Source organism: Papaver somniferum, chromosome 10 (assembly GCF_003573695.1).
Source record: "Papaver somniferum cultivar HN1 chromosome 10, ASM357369v1, whole genome shotgun sequence".
Taxonomy (NCBI): domain Eukaryota; kingdom Viridiplantae; phylum Streptophyta; class Magnoliopsida; order Ranunculales; family Papaveraceae; genus Papaver; species Papaver somniferum.
In genome coordinates this window covers 66238574-66250880 of record NC_039367.1, presented here as the reverse complement: position 1 = coordinate 66250880, position 12307 = coordinate 66238574, and the positions used below count along the sequence as shown (strand labels likewise).

The 12307-nt window shown below is 36.1% G+C and overlaps 1 protein-coding gene across 1 annotated transcript; it reads left to right on the top strand.

The window, feature by feature from the left end:
• The first annotated feature begins 1867 nt into the window (after nt 1-1867).
• On the top strand, nt 1868-2588 carry LOC113315733. Its single transcript, XM_026563991.1, has 2 exons — nt 1868-2065; nt 2190-2588. Exons 1-2 carry the CDS (start codon nt 1868-1870, stop codon nt 2586-2588), a joined length of 597 nt encoding a protein of 198 aa, XP_026419776.1.
• Nucleotides 2589-12307: the final 9719 nt, after the last annotated feature.

The following is a 12307-nucleotide window of genomic DNA, read 5'->3' as shown; positions in this document are numbered from 1 at the left end:
CAGTTGGAGATTTTGTGTGGATTATAGAAGGTTGAATGAAGCCACAGTCAAGGACAAGTATCCTATTTCAATAATAGAGGAACTGTTAGATGAGTTGTTTGGCTCCAAGATATTCTCTAAGATTGATTTGAGGGTTGGATATCACCAAATTAGAGTATACCCCCCCCCCCCCCCAGATACTTACAAAACTGCTTTTAAAACCCATCAAGGACATTATGAGTTCATTGTGATTCCTTTTGGATTGACCAATGCACCATCATATTTTCATGCATTAATGAATGATGTATTTCAACCACACTTGAGGAAGTTCATATTGGTGTTCTTTGATGACATCCTGGTGTACATCCCTGACATGAAAACACATTTGGAGCGTTTGGAGATTACACTGAAGACTCTACAGCAGCATACTCTATTTGCCAAACTCAACAAGTGTACCTTTGGCCAACCTAAGGTGGAGTATATAGGCCACATCATAATAGATGAAGGTGTAGCAGCTGACCCAACTAAGATTGATTGCATGCTTAAATGGCCTACACCCACCACCTTAAAGGAGCTTAAAGGGTTCTTGGGCCTCACTGGATATTACAGGAAGTTTGTAAGAGGATATGGATTTATTTGTAGGACTTTGACAGAATTGCTTAAGAAGGACAATTTTTAGTGGAGTGTTGGAGCTCAAACTGCTTTTGAATCCCTCAAGCAGACTGTCACCACAACTCCATTACTGACCTTACCTGACTTCACTCAACCTTTTGAAGTGGAAACTGATGCATGTGATACAGGAGTTGGAGCAGTATTGATGCAGAACAGGCAGCCAATTGCTTACTTCAGCAAAGGCATGAGAACCAGATTTCTCTCCATGTCCACTTATGAGAAGGAACTACTTGCTATAGTCATGGTAGTGGCAAAATGGAGGCCTTATATGATGGGAAATCACTTTACCACTTACACAGATCATCATATCTTGAAGTACTTCATGGAGCAGAAATTACATACAATGGTACAACAAAAGTGGCTTTCAAAATTACTAGGGTATGACTATGAAGTGTGTTACAAGAAGAGAGTAGAGAATAAGGTGGTTTATGATCTATCAATATTTCCACACTCAGACTCTCCTCAATGTCATCTCATCAGCCAGCTACAACATACATGGCTTGGAGAAGTTCAGGAGAGCTACAACTCAGATAAGTTAGCTTCTGAATTAATTCCATAATTAACAGTGTCTCCTCCCAGTAGAAACCCATTCACACTCAAACAAGGTATTCTGAGATATAAGAATATGGTTTACGTTGGCTCAACTGGAACCTTAAGACAACAAGTGATGGCTGATGTCCACTCTTCTTCTATGGGGGGACATTCAGGCACTCAGGCTAGCTACCAAAGAGCAAAGACATATTTTTATTGGGTGGGAATAAAGAAGGATTTGCTCCAATACATCAAAGAATCTGACATCTGTCAGCAACATAAGGTACCACATACTTCTCCAAGTGGATTGCTTCAACCATTTCCAGTGCCTGACCAAGCATGGAAGCACATTTCAATGGATTTTATCACTGGATTACCAAAATCAGAAGGAAGGGAGGTCATTATGGTGGCGGTGGATAGGTTCACTAAGTATAGCCATTTCTTTCCACTCAGTTATCCCTTTACAGCTGCTTCAGTGGCTAAGGTATTTCTTGATAACATTTTTAAATTGCATGGGTTGCCTGCTACCATAGTCTCTGACAGAGACAGTCTATTTCTAAGTAACTTTTGGCAAGAACTCTTTACTAAGATGGGAACAACATTGCACATGAGTTCTGCTTATCATCCACAGACTGATGGGTAGACTGAGAGAGTCAATGCTTGTATAGAGTCATATTTAAGATTTATGACAAGCTATAGACCTACTAAGTGGGTTAGTTGGCTCTCCTTAGCTGAGTGGTGGTTCAATTCTACATATCATTCCAGTCTCAAGCTTACTTCCTTTCAAGCCTTATATGGATACAATCCTCAGCAGTTTGGTCTTTTTTCTCATAATCCATCTTCCAATGGGACTGTGACTATCTTCAGAAAAGGCAAGCAATGGGTATTATTCTCAAATTTACTCTTGAAGAAGCTCAACACAGGATAAATCAGCATGCAAACAAAAAGAGGACTGAAAGAGAATTCCAAGTTGGAGATTGGGTTTATCTGAGATTACAACGTTACAGGAAAACTTCAGTTCAACTCAGGAGGAATTTGAAGTTATCTACAAAATTTTTGGCCCATATCAGATTCTTGCAAGACTGGGAAAAGTGGCATACAAGATCAAGCTTCCTACTAACTGCAAGATTCACCCAGTGTTTCATGTTTCTCAATTAAAGCCAAAGCTTGGAGCAGGCCTACTTACACAAACCACACTACCCTCCTTGGATTCAAATGGGAGCATGAAGGTTACTCCATTTAAGGTCCTGGCCACCAAGACTGTCAAGAAACATCAACAATTAGTGGAGCAGATCTTAGTAAATTGGACACACTCTTCTGAGGCTGATGCTACTTGGGAGGACAATTCTGTCATCAAAAAGCAGTTCCCAAAGTTCATTCTTGAGGACAAGAATCAAATTGAGTAGGGGGTATTTGTCAGAGACCTTGTAGCTCTGTCCGGTGCCCTTAGTAGTTGTGTGTGTGCCTTTAGTAATTATTGTTAAGGCAGGGCCAATGATTTTGGTATTTGTATCCGGTCTGTCATTGGATACTGAAAACAAATAATTTATTAATTTATTTTCTTTCTCTTGTTCTTGCTCTCATCTTCCCCTCTGACTTTCTCTTCTTCTTATCTCCTTCTTTCCTCTTCTAATCCTTCCTCAGATCCTAGATTATCAATCCTTTGTAGTGTAGATCACTACAAACCCAAATAAGAAATCTTCTTCGTCTTAAAATCTTCTTAAATCTTCAATAAACACCTGCACACCACAACTTGAATCTCTTGCGATCAATCACGCACAGAACGGAGTCTGTCAATAATGGATTATCACAAGACGTCTTTAGATCTACAAACAGTTCTAAAGATCATGTCGACACTTCGATCTAGTTTGAGTGAATCTTATATCAGAAGAGAATATTCTCAAGAATAAACAAACTAGGTTCAATCAAAGTTCAACAACCGTTAGTCAATCAAATCAAATCGAAAACTAATAATACTGCAATTATCTAGTTTCCCACTAACGGTACTCGTAGAGCTTCTTGATCCCACAGAAGTCTTTAAACGAGCGGTCGTAAGATATTTCGCCTAATTAGGGTACTTTCCTCTCCGAATAGACGGCTCCACCAGTAACAACACAACAAGGTAGTTTTGCTGGCTCTTAGGATAGTTTGCTCAAAAAACTTAGGTATTTATAGACCAAGGAAGTTTGGACACCAAGGAATTTCCAAAACCGAAAATATTCTCAAGATATGCAATATATTTCCAAATTCGGTTTTCATAATTTCTAGAAGTGCTATGTCCAATATTAAACGAAATCCTACTAGAAAATCTCCAATTAGTAAATGCACATTACCAATTTTTATTTTCCAGAGATATGCGTTTTAATTGCTGGTAATTAAAAGCATATAAAACTAACAACCTTAATTAAAAGATTCTCAACTTATATCGGTCCGGGATCTCCTTGAGTTCTTAAGAAATATCTTTGAACAATTAAAGATAAGAGTTACCATGTTCAAAGTATGTCGACATCTTATTCTTTGTAAATCCTTTTTCATATTTACAATCTTGGAACCGATCATACCACACTTCCAAACAAGTTTAGAACTGGTTCATCTGATTTCCAAGAACTATGTGATTGATCAAATCAACACACTAATCATGGGTTTACGGATCTTCCAAACACAAGGATCGGTCCTACCTTAATATGGTTACTGGGACCGGTTACATCAGTTACCAAATTGGTTACGTGAATTACCAAGACCGGTTACCATATTCTCATGGTATTACTTGTGATCGGTCACACCAGTTACCAGGATCGGTTACACCAATTACCAGGACCGGTTACACGAATTACAAGGATCGATTACACATTCTTTTGTGATCGGTTACACCAATTACTAGGATCGGTCACACCAATTACTAGGATCGGTCACACCAATTACAAATATAGTCCATACCATCTTAGGTGATTACTTAGGATCGGTTACACTAATAAAAGTCATACCAATTCATAAGTCAAGCATTGTGACTAGTTTTACCAAGATACATAACATGTTATGATTGGTTCTAATAACTCACACATATTGGTAATCCAAAGATATGCAATGAATAACAATACCAATAAGCCTAGTGATTTCCCTTTCGATTCATAAAACAAGTTCATGAATGTACTTCCTTTAAACGAATGTAAACATTGTTTCCTAGGACGAAATATTCACCCATACCATGCACATAATCACAATAGCATTCATACGATTATGTTGATGTCTTATATACGAAGTTCAAAAGATAGGTGTTATACTTCGTATTGTAATTCTTTAATACTATGTCTACTAGAGTATAATCATTCCCAGCTTCTCAGTTATGTTTTCAATATAACACGACTTGAAAGATACGTTGGGAATGAAACAGTTCAAGTCAAAATATTACTAACCTCAAGAGGAAGGATGATGTCTTCGATGTAGCTTGTTACTTCTTCACCTTCTTCAAGTCTCCGAGTAATACTTGTATGTCTCATTATCCTAATCTTTCTAGCCTAACCTATACGAAGTTGTCTCTAGTACATAATCAAGTGACTCTTCAATTGAGTTTTGATTCACTAAAATATGACAACCAAACTTGGCATACCAACGCTTGGTGGGTTCAACCGAGCTATGCTCTAACAATCTCCCCTTTTGTCAATTTTAGTGACAAAACTCTTACAATCATATGGATAAACAAATTACAAAAAAATCATTATACATACGCTTGATTCCAAGTTTCAACAGCACAATACCCTGCATATATTCAATCCATAAATGTCGTTGTTGACATTTAAATAAAAAAGCTAATACTCCCCCTAAAGTTAAGATAGGTATATTTTCAATCCGCACATATTTGTTATTTCCCTTTGTAGTCCAAATAACTACAATCATCATATGATATGTTTCTCCCCCTTAGTCAATGCTTTACTCTTTCGTTAGATATAACGTTTAAGCACAATTGTCATTTCCTAAGTGATTACAAATCACTTGTTTACTCCATATATTTCTCCCCCTTTTTGTCACAAAATGACAAAGGTCCGAGAAAATACCAAAAACCGAAAGGATCTTACAATCTAAAAGAATTGTACAACCTATAAGAGTTAAACACGAGGGTTTCACATACCACTTTAGATAACCAATATCAAAACCGAAACTACACGTAACTTGGTTTTAATATGTTATCAAGGAAACAATTGCCCGAAGAAATTTTCCCTAATAGTTTAACAAATTGACTAAGAACACTTAGCTCCCTTGCTAAACCGATTGCACAAGTACAATCGCTTGTTTCGATAAGACCAAAATAAAGATCAGAATTAACTTTTTTTTTCTCATCAGGCACTAATTATTCAGACAATAACTTAGACCTTTCACTTTAGACAAGACAAATACTAGGTTAGTTAACTAATATTTCTTGTCAAGGCATTCGATTAGACTTGAATAACCGAATCCTTTACTTTTGATAAGTCTAACTAAGATCATAATTAACTTAGTTTCTCTTATCCGGAATCGAATTGGACTAAACAAATGATCCCGTATTTTGTTAAGCCATAAACAACACATACAAAGAAAATAGATTGAGTTGCACAATTATTTTTCTTAACCGGAAGCAATTGAAATAAACATAGACATTAAAGCACCGCAATTGCACCGAAATTTCGTTATGTCTAAAACAATTAATACCAAACCATAAAGAAGGATATCAAACCAGTTTTTCTTAACCGTAAACAATTGAATCACACACACACATCCATTCATACACACATAATGGAATAAATATCAATTGTACCGAATTTTGTTAAGCAAAAGCAAAATATATGCAATAAACTTAAGATTTTCTTAAACAGGAAAACGATTAACTAACAAATTTGTTACCTCAGATTCCGCATCCTCTTCTTCGCATCTTTCTGGGGAGGAATATCATTGTGTTGTCATCCTCTCGTAGGAACAAAAGAACAACAACAACAGCAACCTTTACAAGAGAAAGGTTGAATCGGTTTTAACTAATGCAAATAGCAAAAGTTGAAAACCCCGAAACACATATGATTTTATGTTAAACAAAAATTCAACATATTGTGACTTTTTCACGTATGAGTTTCAATCGTAACACCTTATGATCCTTTCATTAAGCCTACCAACATGGGATAGAACTTAATCCCGCTAAATCAAAAAGCCACACAAACCATAAGGGTTCACATCATATGAGATCGACTATTAAGGTTAATGAAAACCGAAATCAGACATCCCATAAACTCAAATGAAATACACCATAAATATTCAACAAAGAATTAAGTACTGAAATTACCTCAATCTTGTAAGACATTGAATTAAGAAACCAACGCAAAAAGAATGAGGTCATTCCGAGTTCGGACGAAGAAGTTATGAGAAAGACAGTTTTACACTCCTTCGTATGGACTAATTACACCAATCACTAGGATTGGTTACAGTGATTACTTGTGACGGCCCACAACATGAATCCACACGAAACTGTTTTAAACATAACTTTTGCATACAATGTCTGAATTTAGTGATTTTTCCTTCGTTTTAATCGTAAAAACATGAGCTAACTACACATATATGATCAGTAGATATCAACATCATAAACTCAAAATTACCGTTTCTATCAAAAGCTCAAATATAGATAGAGAAGGTATGAGTATAGAAGAAAGAAATCTCCCTAAAGATTTTAATTAGTCATAATAACCGAGAGATCATGTGCTCAGTTTTCATATGCTTCCTCACCTTTCAAAAGATTGAGCACCAAGGTGAGCATGCACATTCTAACACAACTAGGTTGTGTTGAGTTGAGCCTTATCTTGTTCGTCACGAGTGACTAAGACAGAATCATCATACTTGACCTCTTGCTTGGTTTGTTTTCTCTTGTTCCATCTCTTGTTTTTCTTATTTGACTTGTGATGAAGATTGTCATTATCACAACATTCACTAGTACAAGAGATTTCAGACATGATGTCTCTCTTTAGACTTTCAAGAAAACTCTTGTAATTATTGTCACCAACAATTAACAGCTGAGAGTCATTCTTGTGACTAACTTTTGGTCTCTTGTTGGCTATAGAGGACTTCGGGACCCATTTAGAGTTGGGTTTCGCAGGAGCAGCTTTCTCATCCATACCATTAGGAAGATTGTCCTTTTGAATACTTTGTGAAATAACTTTTCTCCAATTTGGAACATCAAATCATGTCTTAGCATTTACAAAGTCATCTCTCTTTCTATATTCTGGCCTTTTATGAGATGGCCTTGTCGAGCGATAGGCAAAATTTGAACTATCATTATAATAATTCTTTTGCCTAAACTTTGGACAATATCGATCTGAGTTCCTTTCGGGAGCAATCTTAGCCAATTCGTTTGATAAAAAAGAAAGTGTGTCTTCTATCTTACGAATCTTGCATCCCCATTACACATGCCCTTTATTACCACAATAACAACAATCCTTAGTAACATACAAAGTATGAGTTTTAATGTTACCTTTTTGTGGATCCTCTTGTATTGGAGCTCGACGAGTTTTCTTCTTCTTCTTATCTTTGTTCAACGTTGTTGCTTTCTTGACATTAGAATAAGTACTCTCTTTGATGGTTGTACTTGACGAGTCTGTTTGAACACAATTCTTAGGCATGACAGGCTTTTCTTCACAAGAGATAAGAGCATCTTTGACATCAGTGGAAGCCTTTGGTTGAGAAGAATTTGTAGATTTAATAAATTTTACCTCTTTGCTAATATTTAAAGCATCTATTCCCTTATAGCCCAATCCTCGTGAATCACGATGATTTCTACTTGCTTCTAACATTGAGTTAAATTGTTTGAGCTAACATTGAACTTTTTAAGGTCCAAATTTTCTTCTTCCAACATCTTGATTTTTCAAAAGCACCAGCTAGATCAGCCTCAAGGCGTTTTTCTCATAAGAGATATTCTCCTTCTTTCTCTTCAAAGTTCTTTTGTTGAGAGTTAATCCTTGCATCAGATTCAACAAGTTTCTCTTCTAACAAATATACTTTTTCAAGAGCCGCATCATGATCTTTCTCAAATAATTTTGCTTGAGAAAGACTAGTACATACTTTGTATTTAAGACTCTGTATTTGTTGTGAGAATTTTTCTTTCAGCAAGTTATGCTCTTCATCGATATTTTCAAACTTTAAAGTTAAATCTCATTCTCTTTCAAGTGTTGAAAGAAGTTCATTAGAACACATAAGAAATTGTTTGCTCAATTCCTTTAGTTCAGATGTTTTTACACTTGATCTTTCATCAGAAATCTCAAGTATTGAACTCAAAAATATCTTGTTAGAGACATCATCAATTGAGCAACCTGAAATTGAAGAACTATCTCCTTTTGAACACAAATCTTGTGATACGTTAACTGAGTCTCTATTTAGTTTTCTCTCTCGCTTAACTCTACTTTGACTCATGTCTTATAGGTTGGATCGCATCAAACACAGATTGTTAGATCTTTCGTTGTTTGCCTGCTCTGATACCAATTGAAAAGACGAGGGTACCCAAATATACCACAATCTTAAACTTTTCCACCTATAAGTCCTTTTACCGAAAGTGATTGTCTATGGACTGAGTCGATACAATACAACGAATCGGTATTCACACTTAGTGTGATCGTCTATGGATACGAGATCGAGACAATACAACAATCAAAGTGTGATTACTTGATAATAGGTTCGGACTTAACAAAACTCTATAGGATCACTATCAAGTAATACGAAGTTAACGTTTGTCTAATTTATTTTAAATTATAATAACAACAATTATAATTGCGGAAAACAAAAGTAAATGACACAGCAAGATTTTGTTAACGAGGAAACCGCAAATGCAGAAAAACCCCGGGACCTAGTCCATAGTTGAATATTGTTAGAGCATTGCTCGGTCGAACTCGCATGCGTTGCTATCTCAAGCATGTTTGTCAATGTTAGTGATCAAAGCTATAAGTCTTGATTTCTAGTCTACTATATCCAAGTCTCGGACTAGGATAAAAAGTGTAATTGAGCTCAAGAACTCCATGGTGATCATCATAAAAGACGAAAGACTACTCAAGGAACTGGTGGAACTTCATCGACTAAAAGGTATGTGGAGACTTGAACTTATCTATCACTCAAAAGTCTATCTACTCTATCTCCTATCTTGAGACAAAAGTCGTTTTGTTATATAGACTTTGACTATACACATTTGCTATTTCGAGCCGGGTTTATCTCGCCTATCTATTTCTCGAAATATGTGCTGGTAAGCTTTCGCTTTTGCCAAGTTCATATTTACCTAGTGACGAAAGTCATGTTATTTTTTGAATCACTTTGAAAATTTCTTTGACGAAAAATGGTTTGCGAATAACAACTATATAACGTCCTCTAAGAATGTTTCAATGATTGAAATGAGAGTTTAGATTATATAACCAATGATGGATATAAGCATTGTGTGGTAACACATATATGTATAAGTCCTTTTTCCTTGAACCGAAGTTTGCGAACTTTGTTGATCAAGAGAACCAGAACAAGAGTCGCGAACTCAGTCAGCGAACTCAGTCTGCGAACCCAGTCTGCGAACTGGCGGAAGTTCTCGACCCGAGAAAATCTGCTGGAGTTTGAGAACTCCTTTGGAGAACTTAAGTCCGCAAACTAAGTCTGCGAATTTAAGATGGTTATATCTAAAGACGATTGTTTGTGAACTCATCTATATTAACTAAGGAATGCAAGTTGTAAACCGTGGCTATAAAGTTCATGAACCGATTCGAGTGAATCAAATCGTTTTTGCTTCGATTGTGTTTTGTGTAGTTACATAAGATTTCCTTGCAATTGAAAAACTCTCTAACTAGTTCATTTGAGTCATTTTAACTAGTTATGGTGAAGAGGAATATGGTTGATATGAAAGTGCTCATATGGCTAACCATTTGGTTAACTATTGTTGAACCAACAATTGTTCATGTTTGGGTACGGTTACATAAACCCAAAATAGTACATTTCATTTGTGTGTAAAAAGGTAAGTTTTCGATCCAACGGTTGAAAGACATTAGTTTGAATCTAATCAGGTTTTCATCTAACGGTGAATATTGAAGGCTTTGTTACTAAGCTAACATTGATTGGAAACCCTGATTTGAAAGACTATATAAGGGAGAACTATAGCAACTGGGAAACCTAATCCCCACACCTCCTGTGTGATACTAGTTGTATTAGCTAGAGTGGATTCTCCTTTAACCTATGGTTTCTTCTTAAAAACCAGGTTAACGACTTAAAGACTTCATTGGGATTGTGAAGCCAGACTGATACTACTTTCTCGTAGTTATGTGATCTGATCTTGCTGATTCTATCGTTTTGAGTACAATCGTAACGATTGGCTTGAGATTTATATCTCCGATAGGCAAGATAGAAAAGTAGTCACAAACATCTACGTCTCATCGTTTGTGATTCCACAATATCTTCTTTCGCCGCGTCGGTTAAGATTATTGTGAGGTGATTGATAATACTAGGTTGTTCTTCGGGAATGTAAGTTCGGTTTATCAATTGGTTCCTGTTCACCTTGATTTATCAAAATACGGAACAAAACTTGTAGGTTTATCTCTGGGAGACAGATTTATCTATTCTGTAGACTTTTCTGTGTGATATAGATTTGTTTATTAAAGTCTTCGACTTTGGTTCGTAGCAACTCTTAGTTGTGGGTGAGATCAGCTAAGAGAATCAAGTGCGTAGTATCCTGCTGGGATCAGAGACTTAAGGAGCGCAATTGTACCTTGAATCAGTGTGAGATTGATTGGGGTTCAACTACAGTCCAGACCGAAGTTAGTTTGTAGTAGGCTAGTGTCTGTAGCGGCTTAATACAGTGTGGTGTTCAATCTGGACTAGGTCCCGGGGTTTTTCTGCATTTGCGGTTTTCTCGTTAACAAAATTCTGGTGTCTGTGTTATTTCTATTCCGCATTATATTTTTTTATATAATTGAAATATCACAGGTTGTGCGTTTGAATCAATCAATTGGAAATCCGACCTTTGGTTGTTGATTGAAATTGATTTATCCTTGAGCATTGGTCTTTGGTACCATTCAAGTGATTTCTCTTGTATTCAATTAGACTCGCAGATTTCTATTTTCTTGAGAAATAATTGAATCAAGAAAGTGAGATATAACTCTTTGATATACTTTATTAAGATTGAGTCTAGTTGATTCTCTTGAAAGTATATTGGAGTTTGTCCATACAGATTGCTAATCGAAATATTGGGTGAGGTTGTTAGACCCCCGCTTTTTGAATTGGTATCAGAGCAGGCAAACACGTTCAAGACCTTACTAGTCTGTGTTTGCAGCGATCTGACTCTATGGACAAGAGTACTATCTCTGATAAACGCGTCACCAGAAATAAAAGTTATGTCTCGTCTATTTTTATTAAAGAGAAATTCAATCTCAAATATAGACGAACCTTGTGTTAAAACTAGACAGGCAGGCTCCGACATGTGCTATCCCGATTACCCTTCAAAAGAGTCTATCTCACAAAATGAACGGGAATCATCTAAAGAAAGTAAACTGGTTTTAAATGATGTTAAAGTTCAAGATGATCGGTTGAAAAAGCATGTCAAAATTCTTCTTGGGGAAATAAGATACTACAATTCCAAAAATTCTGAAGTTTTGCCTTTATCTCTTCTTAAGGCAAGTCTTGAAAGGGATATCTTGGAAATTGAACATCGCTTGAATAAGCTCTCAATTCAAGGATGTTTCAAAAAGTTCTCTACGCCATCTTCATCAACTACTTATATAACCGAAGAAGATCCAGAATAAAAATCTGTGTCCCCTTATTGTGGAAAAGATGTGCCTATACCCTCTATTTATCAAGAATGTTGCACATCACATGAAAAGAGGAAATCTCCACATAATGTTCAGAAAATATGTCCTTTTTATGATTCAAAAGGACCTGTCAAGCAAAAGAGAAACTCTAGGTTGAGTAACAATTACCTTGTTCACCTTCAACCCACCTTTGACATAATATTCAAAGGAATAACTAACTTTCATATGTCTAAACCAATTGGTTTCAGTACTCACCCTGTGTATCCTACCAGGAAAGTCAGTTCTATGAGTTCCTTAAATGTTCTGATTCAGAACAAATGTCTTAACAATCTAAGAGAAGATCAGAATCT

What these genes read in the sequence shown, in the direction of transcription:
- LOC113315733 (XM_026563991.1), top strand. Translation starts at nt 1,868, where the DNA reads ATGACAAGCTATAGACCTACTAAGTGGGTTAGTTGGCTCTCCTTAGCT. An exon ending in TCAGAAAAGGCAAGCAATGG is followed by an intron (nt 2,066 to 2,189) that starts GTATTATTCTCA and finishes ACAACGTTACAG; the next exon opens with GAAAACTTCAGTTCAACTCA.